Source organism: Aythya ferina, assembly GCF_964211825.1.
Source record: "Aythya ferina genome assembly, chromosome: 7".
In the NCBI taxonomy this organism is placed as follows: Eukaryota; Metazoa; Chordata; class Aves; order Anseriformes; family Anatidae; genus Aythya; species Aythya ferina.
Genome location: NC_140302.1, coordinates 1501511 through 1521131, shown reverse-complemented (window position 1 = coordinate 1521131; position 19621 = coordinate 1501511). Strand labels below are relative to the sequence as shown.

At 35.1% G+C, this 19621-nt stretch overlaps 1 protein-coding gene across 2 annotated transcripts in view; it reads right to left on the bottom strand.

Annotated features, from left to right (window-relative positions):
- BICC1 (BicC family RNA binding protein 1) overlaps positions 1-19621 on the bottom strand; it is a 97629-nt gene that overhangs the window by 6216 nt on the left and 71792 nt on the right. For both annotated transcript variants that reach the window (XM_084525651.1, XM_084525650.1), the window contains exons 5-18: positions 19439-19597; positions 18383-18436; positions 17216-17410; positions 16004-16255; positions 12173-12304; positions 11331-11517; positions 9662-9820; positions 9097-9293; positions 8654-8795; positions 7356-7512; positions 5846-6008; positions 4190-4229; positions 3423-3577; positions 1173-1326 (exon numbers count right to left, since the gene is read on the bottom strand). In XM_084525651.1, coding sequence (XP_084381777.1) covers positions 1173-1326; positions 3423-3577; positions 4190-4229; positions 5846-6008; positions 7356-7512; positions 8654-8795; positions 9097-9293; positions 9662-9820; positions 11331-11517; positions 12173-12304; positions 16004-16255; positions 17216-17410; positions 18383-18436; positions 19439-19597 — 2146 coding nt within the window. The remainder of the gene's footprint in view (positions 1-1172; positions 1327-3422; positions 3578-4189; positions 4230-5845; positions 6009-7355; positions 7513-8653; positions 8796-9096; positions 9294-9661; positions 9821-11330; positions 11518-12172; positions 12305-16003; positions 16256-17215; positions 17411-18382; positions 18437-19438; positions 19598-19621) is intronic.

Here is a 19621-nt window from a genome sequence, read left to right as displayed (position 1 = left end):
CCAGTGAATAGCTGCATGATTTGTTGTACAGTACAGATTAAAAAAGAATTAAATAGTTTTATAAAAGATTAAAACCAGAAATATGCTCCCTATAAAATTTTAAATTACATTCCCAAAAAGTGCATTTTAAAATAAGCATTTCCAGGGTGAAATTTTTAAACAAGAAAACCCATGTAGCTGCACAATCCTTACCTTTTGTATGTCATAGTTCACAAACATATAGGGTTTTTTTTGTTGTTGTTTTTGTGCAGCATAAGAAAAATAAGATAGGTGCCTGGAACTATATCAGGAATTTGTGTAAATGAAGCCACTGTAAGCACTCCCTCACTTGTTTACAGACACCAGAAAGTATACAGCAAAAGGGTACCTTCCTACGCAAGTAAAAATATGATTGTCCCATTTTGGAGGAGAATTTTAGAACACAGACTATTCAGCGTTCAATAATAGAACCGTGAACTTGAAGTTTGACAAATGAAGCAATTACTAGGCTGGCATTTTAGGCTGTAAAAGGCAGTGCCTTCATTTCCTCTGTATCAGAGTAAAACAATACAAAACATATCAAAACAGAAACTAATGATCCTACAATCAGTGCAGATTATGCAAGACTTTGTACTGGAAAAAGTGAAATATTACAAGATACTACTGATGCAGTTAGGAACCACTAGCATAAAAACAAAGCAGAAATTCAATACCACTATATGACCGTATGAACAAAAACTTACATAGTAATACTCCTAAACTTGTATGTTAATGTAAGCGCATTAATTTGTCCAGCCAACTCATAACTGTTTTTTCATCTCCTGTCCAAAAATTCCATTCTTCACACACTAGCAGATAGCCCACTAAAGATTTGTCTATTGCTGCATCAATAACAGCAGAATAATGATAGTCTAGAAATAAGCTTTTACGTCTGTACACCTTGAAAAAAAACAAAAAACAAAAAAACAAAAAACACACCACCACCTTTCAAGACAGCAAAGAGCTTTCAGAAAGATTGTTTTGCATAAAGAAATTCCTTGAAGGTTTTCTGGATCAACACTTGTATATCATATTATACTACCTTGCAAATGCTTTGAATATATATTCATTTATATCAATTATATATTCACAATATTCATCGATACAAATTTGATTTAATAATAGTAATAATCAGATCTTAGGAAACTATTAACCTGATTTATTTTGTTTCCGCTTGGGGCTGCCAATTGAGGAGACAAATTCATGAGCTGTGGGTCCAAGCCCATTATGATCTCTCCAGTTATCAGATTCACTGCCATTTCCAAGGTGCTCCCGACTGTTGGACCGTGAGAGAGACATCGATGAACCCTGCAAGCCACAGAAAGAACATTTGGGCAAAAAACAGAAGTTTCATTGTGATTCAAATATTTTCTTTGAAGCAGTCCTGCTTAAAAACAGCTTTAATGCTTGCAAACATTCTTTTGGCAGTTGATCAATTGTCAAATTGCAAGCCAGACACAAAAACAGCAGGTGTGCTTAAAACATATGTGGTTTAAGGATTTTAAACAGTTCAGAGACTACACTTCAGAATGAATTGCTCGGTATTTCCGACTTTGTTTCCAAAAAGTTCTGTGAGATCAGATTCCCATACAAATTCTAGACATTAAGCACTCTGTCTATGCATCCCTTCATGGGGAAGAGAACTACAGAACATTTGTTTAGAGAGAAGTGAATGAAGTATACAGTACTTGACTATTGTATACAATGCAATGACAACAATCCTGTAACCATTTGTGAATTTTTTTGATATCTTTTATAAAAGATTTTCACATTCCTGTAGAATATTAATTATCAACTCCAATTACCACTGAGTCAGAGTGTTTCCAATAAAGGCAACATTCCCTGAAAAGCTGCAGTTAATTAGGGAACTGGGTGGGGACATACCCAAAAAAAGATTAATATTGATACCGCACACATACACAAGCTAAAAAAATATAGAATTAAAAAAAATTTAGTTTATATATTTGCATCAAATTCTAACTGAAAAAGCACAATTTAGGAGTTAATCTTTCCTACTGCTCAGGAAAATTGACACCACTGGAGAAAAGCAAAAGCTCCTTGTCATTAGCAAAATCAGGTGTCAACTGTGGTTAGCATGACCCAACAAATGAAGAAAGGAATGGATTTACTCCAAGCCTTACAAATGAACAAGAAAAGACAGAGCTTATACATTGTGCTTGAACGTGGTGACGGCTAAAAGTTGTAAAGCAAAAAAGATGTCGGCCAATGTTTCTGAATGCCCGATAAAATATTACAGTGGAAGTTATATGTTCAGTGATCTTTTAATTTGTAAAAAAACAAAACAAAAAAACTTTCTAGACCATAGACTATAATACCAATACTGCGTCTCTTCAACGACTGGTCCCTCAGTACATTCTATGTTTTACACAAAAAACGTACATGCAGGGAAGAAGAGTGGCAGCATGATCTCTGATACCGATGATGTTGCAGACTTCTACTAAATAGAAGCATGATAACAAGGAATCCTAGATTTTTATTTTCCCCAGATGTTTCCACAATAGCTCATACCAAGCAAGGGAAACAGGAGTCCGAACATACTACATTTCAGGGTAAGGAGCTAAGCCTGTGGTTTGTACATGGGCAAACTCCAAGTGACTAAAACACAAAACGGTCTTAGAACTATATGTCTGCTTAGAGACCCTTAGTAGTGCATCACAGCTTGGGGAAAACCCCCAGCCCAGCTCAATCAGTAAAGTAAGTTAAATAAAATGACGGATTTTGGTTGTCACTTTTTCTCTCCAAGTCATTTCTGCAAACTCAATATAAGTACTCAAATCTATTACATATAACTGAATGTCACGTGAAGTTCATATATCAAGTGGGGAACACTAAAGTACTTTTTTTTTTTTTTTTAAAAGTGGTTGACTTTAAAAAAAAAAAAGTGGTTGAATATTTCTTTTAAATTAAGTAGATCAATAAAGCAAACTTCTACAGCTTTGTGAACAGAATGTAACATAATCTGCTACTATTCCTTTTTCTAACATTGTTTCACCACACAGTAATTTACATTATATAGCTTACATGTTATATAATCATATTATTTTAAAGCAGGTTACACAATTACTACCACTAGTCTGTCTACAATTATTGAGTCATTTGGTCCCTTAAGTTGTTTTCATCTACTTTAAACAAATATCTTTACAGGAGCAAAATTCTATAGATCTAGAGCATGATTTATGCAGCTGATATAACTGTATGTTGGGCTGAATGTATTCCATATGTGTTGTTAATTATCTAAGAAACATTTTTCAGAATAAAAATACTTAATACCTTAAAAAAGGCTAAAAAATCTAATCTGAAACCAAGGTTCAAACATTTCTCAAAAGAAAAAATTACATCATTCAATAGAAATAAATTTCCATTGCACTCTGTGTTCCATATACCTCATATGTAGTTGTCATAGATGGCTTGTACGATACATGATTAGCTCTTCTCAGTTCTTTGATAGTTTCTGCAGGCATAGATTTAGAGAACCCCAACCCACTCCATGTATTTGTTGGGGTTCTCACTTCAGTTACAACTGGCTTCTTTAACATAGCTGAAAAAATGCAAAGATAAATTGGTAAATCTCAACCTTACTAAAGACACAGAGATAATCATCTTAAAATCATGTATGCTCACAGGCTTCTTCAACACATCAAACAAATCCTTAACACCTTCAGTTGCTACACAGATTGAATCCTATACTTCCTGAGGACAATTTACTCTGTCAGAAGTTAGGGAAACCCCTTAGGGCTACAAGGAAGCCAAAAGAATCCCATCTGTTTCAAAACAAAGTGCTTCTGTTTTTCTTCTGGCAAGAGCGTATTTAGTTTATTTTTTAAATAGGGTCAAAGACACGGTTATATCCCTTATCAATTTTATAACATAATCTACTCCTGAAACGTGGAGCAACCTTGCCAATGACAAACATGCTAAAATTTAAGCTGGTTTAGATGAAGCATTACAGCTGTGAGTCTTTCTGCAATTTGTTTACACTGAGTACTTGACACTATGTTGGTATTAAAAAAAATTTGGAACATAAAAAATATGCATGTGTTTCACTATCAGCTTGAAATTTGATTAAACCAAGTTATAGAACTGAGCCTTCAGAAAATTCTTTCAGTGATGTACCAACAAACTTTTCAGAAGTCACTGTTAATCCACATACCTTTGGTTGCTAGTAGCTTCTTCTGCTCATAGTCAAATGCCTAAAAAGCAAACACGCAGGAGATGGTTTAATTACCATTCCAACTAAATGTCATTCTAGTATTTAGCTCTTTTTCAAAACAAAGTTTTTCAGAAGCTGCCAAGGAATACGTAACAGTTTCTTGTAAATGTAAAGCACTCATTCAAGCATAGAGTAAGATTTATTCAAGCATAGATAAAGATTTGAAATAATTATCTGATTTCCATTTGTGTGAGGCTACAGCAGCATTTAGAAACTTAGGGCAGAACAATTGTTTTGTAAGATTTGTAAGATTTTTTTTTAAAACCCTAGTTTCTCTTCCATAATCACCTATTCTTACCAGTTAAAACATTCCCCAACAGTATGAAGTGATATGTATCTTAGACTGCAAATCTAGGTACCACAGTTATCTTGAATAACCTTCTTTCAAGTTTAGTTCCTCTCCATGCACTCACTTTCTAAAAGGAAAACAGGTGAATTTTGGCAGAATTTAAAAAATTGTGTTTCACTACCAAAGACGATAGAAAATTTGAACTTTAGATGTCACTGATTAAATCCATTCTACTTCTCTGAATTACAGATTAGCAAGTCTAAATATGCAAAACTACAAAAATGCATTATTTAGCCTGAAGCGTTAAGCTCATTATTTAAAACAACTAGACCTCTGATACGAAAAACAGCTACAAAACATCGAAAACACCAAACTTCATCTTGCCCCATTACTTGATGCAGTCTAGTTATGCCCACACTGATAGATCTATACAGAAGAACTGTTACTACTGTTTTACAAATAAAGTATATCATATTTGTATGACAGAACTAGTGTAGCTGCTTCAATAAATGCTTCTGTAGATAAACCTGAAGCTACAATGAAAAATGTTTTGACACTGCTTATGAAAACTTGTAAAGTGTTTTTCGTAAGTTATCACTCATTCTAAAGTAATGATATAAAATTTTACACACATTTAAGATGCTTGAGTAGACTAATTAGCCATATAGGTTTTTTGTGCTGAATTTTTATTTATTTAAGCTCAACAGAAGCATAATAGTTCCCTCCCTCCTTCAGATGTTAAGTTGAAGACCAAACAAATTTTTTTTTCTTGCTTTCTTTGGAGTACAAAGACTTAGAGATTACTATTTCTCCTACATTAAGTTTCTATAAGAAGGTAATGACTGTATTTACTTATTTGAAAAGGTCTTGCTGTATTATGTCAAAAATAGCTAGTAATCCTATAGCAGTTTTAACACAAAAATAAGGTTACTTTCTTCCTTCTGTAATGTATGGTACCCTTGGATGTCATCTGAGAACTAAGGGAAAGCTAAAGTTAACAACAGAAGTTATTGTTATTACACATCGAAAGAAGCCTCCTGTATATCACCACACCTTCCTGCAACTGGAGATACCATTTAGTCTAAACTCACAAGACCAGCCACCTCAACATCATTTCTGCATATCAAAACAAACCAGCCAACCTAAATACAACCCACATCTTGAAAGAATGAACAATTTTGCTGGGAAATGCATTCCTGAAACCATAATGGCAAGTCAGTCTGCTAGCCAGTTTCCTTTGCACTTTGCACATATACTTTGCAATTACCAGGTCTTGCAGTCGATCTGGGTTTATTTGGGAAACATACCTGCATATTTACATATGATGGCTGTGCTAGACGTGCTCTTTCGGAGTTCTGCTGGGCAGCTGCCGCTCGCTCTGCTGCCCGCTCACTTCCAGGAGCCTTTTTGTCAGCCATGGGACTTTCAGAAGCACTTAACTCTGCATCCGAGAGCAACCTCTCTGTAGTACTATGGAACAAAGTCAGTATCAACTCCAATCTTTTTCACAAGCAACGAACATTCAATGCAATTGTCATAACTGAGCTTTACTTCGAGAAGTTTAGCAGCAAAACTCAACAAAAGCTCAACAAAAAAAAAGTCAGCAAAAAGTACACAAATACCAACATTTTTCCCAATATTCCCTAAGTCTCAGTTTTCCTTCACTATGTACCATTTACTTCCAATGGTGAAACGAGACATATTGCTGCTGCCTATTTAACCAAGTATGAGGTCATCAAGTAAGATTGAAGCTTTCTTGTGTCAAGAGTCATTATATGCAATCCCTACATAGTGTGGCTTTATGCTGTTTAGCTTTGCTCAGGCCAGCACCTCAGCAGTTCTAACAAACTAACAGCAGCAGGGAGAGATACATGTAAGTGGCAAATAAGAAGGATAACGTGGGTCCTACGCTTCGACAATCATGATCCTGCATGCCAATGTACCTCATATTGGAATTTTCTTCTGAAAAAAAGCCCTATCTTATGCCTGCTCTAAAATAATTGTAAACTCTCACTTCAAAGCATATAGAAGTAATCATGTTTTGAAAGATTACTCCCAGAAGAATAAAACCCTAAAGAAATGTTGAGACTAAATCCACAACAAAAAGAACAAGACATACAAACAACTGAGCCTGATAGTTTAGAAATCCAAGGATTTCTGCTCATGAGAGCAGAATTAATGAAATAGATATTACAGCTTTAACAGTGTAAATAGATGAGGTAAAAGATAACATGCATCTCAAGAGTCATGATAAGCAGTTCCCAAAAGCTACTTAATACTACTTAAAGTAGATTGCACAAAACATCACACTAGGAACAAAACCTGTATTGCCAAGATGTATTATGACTCAAAAGGGCCTTTCCCACTGCTTGGTCATGAAAAAAAGGAAAAACAAAAAAATCATTGGGAACATGCTGTTATGTCCTGAAAGTCATTTTTCTACGAAGAAAACAACCTCAAGGACATAAAGGCTGGAACTTAAGAATTGTTCTCAATGTAATCAATAAGAAGGGGATGTGCAAAAACATATCCTTTAGAAACAGCTAATGAAAGTTCCTCTGAAAAAAATGCCCAGCCTTTTGTGGGGAAGAAAAGTTGTTTTTTTTCCCCATCTCTTCAGACACAGACACAAACTAAACAGAAAAATTCCTGATAAGTACAAAAAGTATTCAAAGTTTACAAACAAAAGACAAAGTGGAGGACATAGTAAACAAGCCAAGTTCAGTTTAAGACAGCTCTTTGAACATCTAATGACGGAAACATCTATCTACAAAGACAAAATAGTTCCATTAATCTGTATGTGCACTTTCAGCTTACTGTAAGTGAGAGTTTTTGGTGCCTTGCAGTAATTCAACTGTTTGCCTCTTCGTACACGCCTGCTTGGAAGAGCTCATCATCTGCTTCAGGTCACTGGTATTTGCTGAATGTGATGGACTCCTTGGCATGCCCACTTCTACAAAAGCATCATTGCAACCTAGAAGGCCAGTAAAGAGGATAGTTAAACAGAACTCCTCTTACATTCTAGTGTGCTTAGTGAAGTGATGACAACTATTAAAAAATTGCTCTTCTTATTAACCTAGTCTGCAGAGTTAACAACTTGGCCTGAGGTAAATCAAAAATGTAATTTCAGATACACAGAAAAAAAAGCATCAATATTAACGTAGTGTGTCTACTGTATCTTGTAAGTTACTTGAATAAATGAAGGCAAATAAAAGGCAAGTAATATTAGTTAATATCAAATTTAAAGATCATCAGAATGACTATTTCAAACAAATTTGATTTGGTATCCAGTTTTAATAAACCTTGTCAGATGCTTATATAATCTCTGCTGGGATAAAAGCTCCCCACTTAATATTCAAATACTTTCAGAATGTATTTTTGCAAATATTAATTGCCTTAATTAGGCAATGTACCATTTATTCAAATCAGTATTTCAGATGACTACAAGCATTAAGAAAAGAACATCTCCTTGTTGATCAGTATTTGAAAGGGAAGCAGGGCCTTTACACAAACCTGCACAGGAGTTTGAAATGAAACTTGCTTTCCTTTCCTCCATAAATGAAGGAAAGAATTATTCTGCATTCAAACAGCTAAAGGAAAACTGAGGTTTTATTATAAATAGCCAATTAATTCTGTCTGCCGATGTCATCTAAGTCTGATCTACACATAATTTTGTGCAAGAATAACTCTCTCAAAAGGCACTATTTCTTTCCATTCACTGAAGAGCAAAAATAAAACAATGCTAAAAAAAATTATCTACTGGTTTAAGCTATGAAGTGAAGCTGCTATAAAAGAAATATTAAAATTGTTATAGATTGTTTCCCTAGATAAATAATATAAAAATAACATGGGATGTAAATAAAATGATAAAAGCGTGTTTATGTTAAGTTAAGGTGTTTCTATCATCAGCATGGCTCCTTTAGCATAATTTACTTTACTTGACTATAAATCTGTGAGATCCAAAAGATATTTTCCTTCAGTATTGCTGCACAACCAATGCACAGGCATAACGTGTTGATTTAACTAACTACATCAATTGTGCATTTCCGTTTCATGAACTCTATGTAGGTTGCACAAATGCTACCAGACAAAAGAACAGAATGTCAAGGTCTTACCTTCTGCACTATTTGACTTGGCAGCTACTTGTTCTGAGGCACCATGAGTACTTGTTTGTCTTGCCGAATCACTGTGGTTTGTGCTCAACACATTTTCTCCCAGCGATGTGGCAGACAGCGCAGCATACTTGATATTTGAGGTCTGAAATGATTGTCAAAAATGGAAGTGATTTTATGTTTTATGCTTAAGAAAATATTGCAAAGTTTGCTTTTCTGTCTGTGCAAGAAAGCAAGAAATTCATTTCTGATACAGGAGAAATTTCATTTCCAATTTTACAACATGAGACAAGTTTTCAAAAATATAAAGATGTTTTAACACTACTGCTCTATGTAGAAACTTAGTAGCTTTAAGAATCTACCAATGAAGCTATTTTTTTTCCCTAACTTTTGTAGAACAGGTTTGTTACAAACAGATCTGGTTCTCCAGAGATCACATCACTTACCTTCACGTGACCATTTAAAGAAGGTGACCCTTTTTTACTCTCTGGTTGCATGCCGTTGACATGGACTTCAACAGGAGTCAAGCCTGGTGGTGGAGATGGAGTGTTCTGGCTATAACTAGGTACTCCAGACAGCAAAATACTAGTTAAAGTTGCTTGGGCAGTAGATGGTATCATTAGGTGTGGAATAGCAGAGAAACCTGCAACAAATTTTGGTCATGTTCTGATTAATTTTCTCATTTTAAAAAATTCTCACTTAATACTTCTAATAAAAATGTCTATCTTTATATAGCTTGACACATTACTGAAGAAGTTGCCTTTAAAATTGCATGCCAAAATCAAAATGCACTAACCATTACTTTGTGAGTTAGCAGTTTCTTACCCAAAACATCAAAACATTGTATGTACATCTATAACCTGCTGTTGCATAAAGTTATAGCTTCAAATTTAGATATTTATTAATCTGTGTGAATATAAATTCTTAAGGCTTTCATAAATGAAAAATTCTGGACTTTCAGTTGTCATTCCTACAAGTTACTGTTGAACAATTCATTTAACTTCTACCAACCTGTGGCATTTGTGTTAGCAAGAGATGTTGCCCATAATGTGGGGCTAGGTGTGCCTGAACTTGGACTCTGCAGGGGACTCACAGAGCTATTCAGAGCATTCAACAGAGAGTTTGGAGTAGTTGAGGTGTTGACCGACAGGGCTGTTGGACCTAAAAGGCCTGCAAAAAGTCGCACATGTGAATATTCGGCTAAGACTTAGTGAAAAACATTGTGACCAGTTTTTAAGTACTAATTAAAACAAAAACAACAAAAACAACTAAAGTAGCACCCTTGTACATTTCACAGACATATTTGAACACTAAAGCTGCTGTTTACTTGGTGCAGAAAACAAAGTACAGGGAGTCTTAAACTAGGAAGCATATAAGAACTGCAGCATCCTTTATGTCCACCTACTGGACTAACTATGGTAAAATCAAAGCATCTGCACAGGTTGCTTTTCATCTATGCCATTCCTGTTTATCTCCTTCATCACTGCTTCTGTCAGTTTGTTTCACAGAAGCATTATTTGCAAAACAAGAAAGTAACTGCACTTCACAACCTTACTTCCATTTCAAATAGCCTTTTTCTGAGCACCTCATATGGATGAACCACTACCACACTAAAATTTATTAAGCTCCTTCTTGCTTTTTCAGTACTGATGGCAAGTCACCCTCCAAAGGCATTTCCTCAAACCAGCTCTTCACCTATGAACATTCATAGGTCAGTTCAGCATTGTAATGAAAAGAGGTAAAGCAAAACTAAACAAAAAAACAATACCAAGGACCTAACAATGCAAAGGCATAACAACAACAGTACCAAGAGCTGCATTAAAAGCCACAGTCAAATTGCACAACCACTTGTACCCATGCAACCCTCACAAAAGCATCTGACATGGAACCGCACAGCACTGCTGGATGGCAGATTGCGAAGTAGTTATGTGAGAACACTGAATTTCAAGAGCCAATGTCAAGATTTGACACTAAATTCTTCTGTCAATTTTTATTTATTTTTAACATTTCTGGTAATCACATATTTACAGATCTTAAAAATGATGTGGTTATTGCAGTCTGGACTCTGCATTTCTTCTATAAAATGTTGGAAGATAGCAAACTTAGGCATTTTTGCACTAAATTTTATAATGATAAATAAGGTCTAAATTGATAGCCTGCGCATCCTCAACTCAACTAGAACTGAAATATTGGTTTTGGTATGTGCACTTTCATGCTACAAACATAAGTACCTACCCAAATTCAAGGCAACCTCATACATCACAATATTGCCAAAGGAAAAATAATCACTTGAAAAAGATTCCTGTGAAAATCACAGAAGTAGTGTCCTATATCACCTGCATTTCCCTTCCTTTCCTTTTCAGCTGAGTGGTTTGCAAGCTTCCGGATGATTTTCTACAGAGATGAGTCATGCTGCTGATTATGAAAGCCTTGGAGGAAGTTTTTACAACAACAAGCCCTTGAAAGGCCAGATGCTTTTGGAATAATCTAATGCTTTAACATGAATCCTTATGCAAAAACACATCTGGGTTTTGCACAAAAACTAAATATGTATATTTTTCAAGTGCACGTGAATTAAGTTTCAAATGTGTGCATGTGTACATATATGTACACACATAAATGTGTATATAGGTAAATATACATACACATGTAAACATATACATAAAAATAAAATACATACCAAGTCCAGTGAGTCCTAGTCCTGCTGAGGACAAGATATCCAAACCAGGACAGGAAAGACCAACAGGGCATGAGACAGTAGAGGGATTTGATGGTATGGTGACTCCACTACTTTCAAGTCCCAGTAGACATTTCCGTGCCTCATACATATTTAAGGCATTTCGTTCAACACTTTTGACAATCACAGACTGTAGGGGGAAGAAAAAACAAATCAAACCAAAGGAAAAAAAACAAACAAGGAAAACCAGTGACTAGCAAGATCTAGAGAAGTGAGCCAAATATTAAAGGCTTGTATTCTCTTTTATCAGTAGTCTATATATAAAGTAGACAAGAAAGGTTTATATGAAAGCTATTAAAGTTCTAGCTGTCCAGAAAAAAGAAGTTAGGAACACCTGAAAAACTAAGTTACCAAAAAACTATTTCTTGGGTTGTTTTTTCTTTTTCCAACTTCTCATGCAGACAAGTTTTTCTCACAGTAGATTTTTTTTTTTTTTAATTGATTGCTAACAAACATTGCAATTATGCAGGGGAGATGTGATTGAAGGCAAATTTCTATTAAAAAAGTGTTTCAAATTTGCCTCCCCATAAACAACCAAAAAAATCATCAGTATCTTCCATAAAAAAAAAAAATCTCTGTATTGTCAATTATTTAATGAAAAATTCAAACTGCCATAAAGGAGAACTGTTTTAACATTTCAATTGGCATTTCAAGTGGAAAATATATATATGCATTTTATGCATTTATGATCTGTTAAGTCAGGAAGGAGGGGCAGACATGTCAACTCATCAGCTCTGAAAAGCTGGCATGAAAGCCTAAAAAGAATATTTGAGCTTCTCACCAACCTTGCTTGGTTGCTTTGGCTTTGGCTTAATGCTTATGAAGACATCTAACTGCTCCATTAGTTGTGTTATAAACTGTGGTTCTACTTCAATTTCTTCCTTCATATCAAACATGAGCACAAGAGGAAGGCACCCCTGAAAAAACATTCAGAAATTCATAAAACTTATAAACTATGCTGCTTCCACATGAATGTTGGCAATAAATTGAAATACATAGATTGTACACATGTACGTCATGGTATTATAAGTACAGAATACAAAGCATGGACGAAATGAAGTAAAAGCTACCTCATTGCCTGCAACAGCATAACAGCGTATTTTTACTCTAGGATTTTGACCATCACAGTAAGCTCACACATGCCCCCACATTAGCTACCTACACAAAATTAAGGGTGTCTGGAGGATTCAAATTCAGAAACAACTATTATATATCAAATCAGAATAAAATATTGTCAAGAACAGATAGCAGCACTCAAACAGTCCACAATAAACTAAGTTTGTAATAAAAGGTTTCTGCAACTCATCGTTGTCTGAAGCTCAACTTTTACCTTTCTTTTCCCCCCTCCTCTGTAGCTACATCAGTATTTTCCACTGATATAGGTGACAACTCTGAAACCTTTCAGATAGTGAAATTGTAAGTAACCTGCCAAAAATTAAGAAAAAAAATCCCTACCAAAACAAAAACACAACCAAAGAAGGGGAGATGACAGAGGGACAGAAAACCCATCCTACAAGATATCTTGGGATTATTAGATTGCTCATAAAATAAGAACAGAGGGTAACAGTCAGTGAAAGGCAAATCTTTGAGAATTTAGATTCACACAAAGTAAATATCACACATCAGAAAAAATTGTAATGTACATTTTAGAAAGTGGTCATATTTAGTCAGTTTCCTATTTCTCTAATTTTTTGTTCAAAACAAAAAGCAGCTGATTGGTATATTCTTCAGGTCACCAGCTCAGTATTTTATATTTAGATAGTCCTTCTCAACAGTACCACCTATAGCTACAGAGTAGTTTCCAAACCTAAATAATTGAAGTAATTTTAACTTAAGGAAAATTAAACCAAGGTATCTCAATTATTTTGACTTTACGAAGACTGACAAATACAGCTTAAATTCAGTAAATGAACTTAGCTGAAAAAAGTCATAAATGGAGTTTATTTTAAAACTCTGAAATGAATAATCCAATAATAGAGGACTTAAGCTTAACAGAACTGCTGAGAGCAATTCATACATGGATTTTCCAAATGTTTTCATAAAAGAGTTACAGAAAGTATTATCAGAAGGTTTCAACAAATGCCTGCTGAATGAGAATGCAACTAAAAGGATAACAAGAAAAAAAGGAAAGTGAAAACTTTGAAATTGGAATGTCATATTTTATAAGTGGATAGATTTTTGCACTACGGTTTTGGTCTTGTGTGTTTAGAGCACCTGCACGATGATGTTGAGAGAAACACAAGCATTGTTCTTTGATAGATTGTGAGTGAACAAAAGTGATTTGTCAACATCCTTCATAATACATGTATAGTACAGCCTGCATTATTATATATGAAACTAACAAAAAGCAAGCCTTGGTATATTTTTAGTAATTATCAAAACAGGAGAAAACCAAAGGGTTTGGGATGAAGGGAAGACAAACCAAAAACACGTCTCCAAAACTCCTCTCACTTGTTTAAGTATTTAATTTAAAATCACTACACCTTCTTCCTTCTCCAGTTTGCTCTCATCACTACTGTGAAAACTATACTACACTGAATATAACTCTACAAGCAATATGCTTACGCTTAGAAATGAAGACTTGTAATGCTTGTCAGAGATTATTGGTATTCACAATTCATACACCACACAGCCTTCTCAATTAAATTAGTTACTAGTTAATATTAAAGCTTCCATTTAAGACATACTGCTAAGCAACTTCTAAAAAAAATAGTGCTACTACATTGCATATGCCATACTCCAAGGAATGCTACCTATGCACAGTATTACATTTCCCGTTGATATTGTCAGCTCTGCCTCTAACATTAGCCTCACGAGAATTACAGAATCACACGCAAATGACAATTCAGTAGTTCAGAAAATGGTTACAGCATTTCTGTTCTTGGTATCAATGTCCAAGTGCTTCTAGATAGTTACTTATAGGACAACCTATCAATAAATCAGTTTTTATTTCATTTTAAAATCACACACTTAGTTCCACAGGACATTTCTACTGCCTTGCTGTGAAACAGCATCAGCTATTACTCTGGTTGAATCAGAGCACTTGGAAGGTGCCAGTAACAAACGTGACCATGGGGAGAAATCCAGCGTGCAGTCACACCTTGCAGGAAATTGCTCCAAAACACAGAAATTTGATTCCACCGGACAATGCCAGAGAAGAAAACAATCAAGCAAAACATACTTCAAAAGAAGCTGAGAGTGACTGCAGGCATTTATCTCTAGTTAGCACAGCTGCCTTCTTGTTTTTCTCTGAGGCTGAAAAAAAACAACTCACTGCTTTTACTAAGGTAGGAAACGGAGATAAGCTTTTATCTGGTTAGTTGCTTCTTCCTTCAGCTTTTCAAATTTGTTTTTTGAATACATATACTGTTATTAAGTCTGATTTATCTACAAAACTGGAAATAACAGCAGTTTCTGGATTACATGTCCATGGAAGTTGAAACAGACCAAATCTCAATTTATCCATGTCCTTATGTCAGTACCCTTCTTAACGGGTGACAGAGTCGGCATGCTTTGGGACACAGAGCTGTTCTGCTGCATTTGCAATTAACAACTCAGGCTTCAATAATTTCATAAAATGGCCCTTGTGTAATCCGAAGTTTCTAGAGTAAAGATATATTTTCATATTTACAGGATAGCTTGTTTGCATTTCCTTCCACTTATAAAACCTACATAAAAGCACTCTTTAAACCTCATTGCAGAAATACGTAGAATAAGATTTTCTTAGTATTTTTAGGCACTGTCCTCCCAGAATGTAATAACCATGACTATAATTGTACAAAGAGAATGGTGGCACATTTTTGCTTTCCACTATACAGTGAAGCACTGTGCAGCACAATACAGATGTTGACTTATAGAACTTGATAGTATCATGGTTTATCCTGATACCAGCTTCAAACTGGATTTGAGTCCAATCTTCCATGTGTTGCTCATAAATATCCATATAAAAAAAACACATGTACAAGCATCAGTACTACAACAATGCCAAAAAACTCCTATTAAGCTTAAAGGCCAATATAACAAAAACCTTTACAAGTAATAATAATATTCATCACCAGAGTTATTTTTATAGAAGGGCTTATAGTATTGAGACTACATTACTAGGAGTGTAAGACTGTGGTGTGAGTAAACAACAACATCCCTAATTATCTGTTTTCCTTGAAAACTCACCCACACAGAAGGTAAGGAAACCCTGCCTCTTCCAAAGGAACCCACTTACCTGACAAACAGGGAAAAGACAAGTTGACGAAAACAGCAACAAAAGACAGCCCAGCACCTAACAACAATAACCCCCTTCTGCACCCTCCTAATCTGCTTTCTACTCTGGAGCACATTGTTATCAAATATCATAAATTTAAATTGCTTATGCTGCATTTATATTGCCAAGGCCTTTATTCAAAGCATACTACCACAGATTGCAAAGATTTTGGATAACTACACACACTCATAGAACACTAACAAAATTAGAGCATTCAATCAACTCAGCATTCTGCAACATCAGTAATAAACCCTCCCCTCCCAAACTCATTTAAAATGGACCAATAAATACATATGGAAGTGGCGTATTTTTCCCAAACTTAACATTTTTACAAGGAAGTTTAACAGAAAGTACATACCATGAGATACTGTCTGGCAAGACAGACAGACTCAATTGTGCCCTGGAGGTAGACAGTGGATTTCTTCTGTGGGTTACTAGGGTCAGGAAAGTGGATCTGAGCACCAGTCCTCTGCATGATATGCTTGATGTTACTTCCATTTCGACCCATCATAAAGAGATGATGCTGTGCTGCAATGTCTAGTTGTGTGCTCACAGGGATTGCAGAAGCCAAGCTCCCAGCTAGGTGTTCTAGAAGCATGGCTGTTCCTTCCTGCAGGGGTAAATGCAGGAGACTGGTTAAGCAGTGCCCACAGGCATACAAAACAATGCTTCATCAGATGGTTTCCGTATCCATCATGCACTTCACATCCAAGGTAAAGAAATATCGGTTTTGTTTAAAAACTTGATTGATTTGTAACAGGGTAAGATAGGAACTAACTGTTACCTACTATTTCTGGTCTATGACAAAATGCAGAGTTTAATTGCCGTTAAAGGTAAACAGGAAGACATCAAATTGCCTGAGCCCAGTGGAATTTCTGTGCTCGTAAACAGCAGTAAGGAAGCCAACTGAGACATAACTGGGTAGGTACGCTTCCAAAATGTTTGTCTTTCAGTTTTGGCCCAAAACATTCTTACAGGCTTGAGATATAACCGTATGAGACCATATCAATCTGTCACAGTGGCAGTCATTAACAACTTACTAATTTTATTATGATAAATAGCCTCCTGGCTGTTCCTTTACTTTCACGTTAAATTCACATCTCCCAGTCCTGGGAGATTTGCAAGATAAGTTTGATTAACTACTATGGCAAGTTTCAAAGTTATGTATACGACCATGAAAATATTGAAGTGTTGAGGATTTTTATTGATATATCAGGGTTGTTTTTTTTTGTTTTTATTATTATTATTATTATTATTATTATTATTATTATTATTTATGGACATTGGTAGGATTAGGACCTATTCCAGAATTGCTGCAGACCCAAAGAGGTATGCAACATGAAAAAAAAACCTTATCACAATGTCAGATTCTAAACTTAAAATTATTTCCTCCACATTTTTATGCTTTACCAACATCAGTTTAATAAAAAAAAAGAATAGTAGTTAGACTTTAAAAGTGATTATATGATAACATGTACAGATAAGGCAAGATATAATGTTAATACAGTGCTTAAAGTCTAAATTATGAATATTTCTAAAATGCAGAAGCTTGCTTAGGAAGACACATTACCTTCACAGCACTAGTGTTATTTTGTGACCCTCTGACAATGACTGTAGCACCATACATTCGAGACCGTTGTTTAAAGGAAACTGAAATATTGTATGTCTGAGATATATGCTGAATTGTGGGAGAATTAGGATCTGGGATTGGTTGCAGAATTCCGGCAATAGGCAATTCAAACATGAGTACCAATGGAAGCAGCTCCTAGAACATTAAAAAGAAAATATAAAAAAACTAAGTCATTCAGTGAAATTACCACAACGTGCTTACTGAATCATAATGTATCAGTCAGTGACAATTAAATTGATATAATACACTCTATGCAGCATCCATTTGTAAAAACTTTATCTTGCGTTCAAAAAAGGCACTGCTTTTCCAAGGAAACAAGTTTTGTTTTGTTTTCCCTCATGTTGTTTGTTTACTTTGGGTGGAGTTTTTTTCTTTGTTTTTGATCCAAAATAACAGAGTCTTTTGCAATTATGCAGCAGTCAAAGTCAGGTTCATTGCCTGTATTTATCCACATGGACCTATAGACATCAATATTTGTGAACATTCACAGAGAAGCTTCTTCTCTGTCATGGATTAATTAGAGCTCTGAAGTCCGTTACGAAGCTGCATACCATTGGTTTCTTTCATGACTGTCAAGACCGAAGATTTATGTGACACACCTGACTACAGTTGTGAAAAAATCCATTTATTGGACTTAGTATCCATGCCACAATGCACATACAATCAAAACTAGAAAGTGAAGACAAGAAAGTGCTGTGAGTAGAGAAACAAATCAAACTCCACCAAGTTACTTAAACGGTTAAAATTAAAAAGGTTGCAGTTGCTTTTCTTAACTCAGATTCACACCGGATGGCTGAGCTCCTACAGACCATCTCTGGAGTGTAAATTAAGATGCAATTTTAAGTACAATATGGGATACTTTACTTCATGCTTGTACTGTAGACTCTGTGTTCAAGGTCCACCTCGGGCTAGTTAAAAGATTTTGCCAGAACGTGAATCACTTTTTGTAATACCCTTTGCATATTACTCATACAAATCCTCACACTTGTTCTTATATTTTTGCTGTCAGAGGACAGAGCTAGACAACGTTGGGGTTCTCAAACCTCTACTGCAATATTTTCCTTTAAGGTGTTTTCACAGGAACGTTATACTGAAATAGGCTATTACCCGAATTCTAACTCTTGCAGACTCCACTCCAGCTGGCTGTCCTGCAATAGACACCTGGAAAAGTAAGGATATAGAAAATATTGCATCACATTTTCAAGTGAGGCATTTGAAAATATATTCAAATACCTATGTTTTCTTTAAGTATCAACATATCACATCTGGTGACATCCTAAGTGTTGTCTGAACAGTAGATGAAAATATAATTCTGTTAAAAAGAAGAAACTTATCTATAAATGTTGTAGCATGTTAGGTTACGTAAGCTTAACCAACTAGAAGAAATTTATCAAATGATCAACACAGCAGTTTGGATCAAATAGTAGAATTACTATTGTATGCAGGAGCTCAATAATCAACAAAAAATGTTTTCTTGGATGTTTTGAAACCATCATGTTTTGCTGAACAGCCACTGGGATGCACAAGACGGATTCTAAATACTAGGATGAAAGATTTGAAGGTTAACTTTTCTCTAATGTTAGCTTTACAAAAGATATCCAAATCAGGTACAATGACTTATTAGAATAAAGTTAAACTATTAGAATAGAACATTCATTTTTGCTAGCTATCCATCAACTTTAGTGTTCAAAAAAAGTTGCATCATGAGCCAAAAGCACCAAGAAATTACATATGTGCTAAGCAAGTCAAGATTTGAAGAAGAAAAAAAATGTACAAAGGCTTTACTTTTCATACTGTTTCTCTAGTAGAATGCTCACACTAAGTTGTTGATTTCTGTACACTCAAAATAACTTCAGTTGAAAAAATAAAATGACTCACAAATCATCATAAATTGTTCCCACTCGTTTATCAGGTTTCGTTCATTTAGGAAGTCCCATGCTTTCCAAAAAGTGTAAATATAAATCTGACTTTCCTAAACATGAATTCACCACCCCTCTCCCCCCCCCCGCCCAAAGAAAACCAAATAAGTAAAAGAAGTTTAGAAAAGTCATGTTTCATATTCTCAGCATCTACATTATAAATAAGTTTAAATACATATATTTATTAGTTAAGATACACTAGTTTTTATAAAAATAAAAGCTATATACACACACACACACTTACTTGGTTGCTTTTTTCCGCTTGATTATTCCTATTTGAATCTGGAAAATGAATATGGCATCCGGTTTCCTCCATCACCTTTTTAATATTATTGCCACCTTTACCTATCACATGAGAATGTTCTGTATGCGAAACATCCATCTTCAAGGTTACCCGGTTGCTCTGGAAATCAAACAACCATGATTA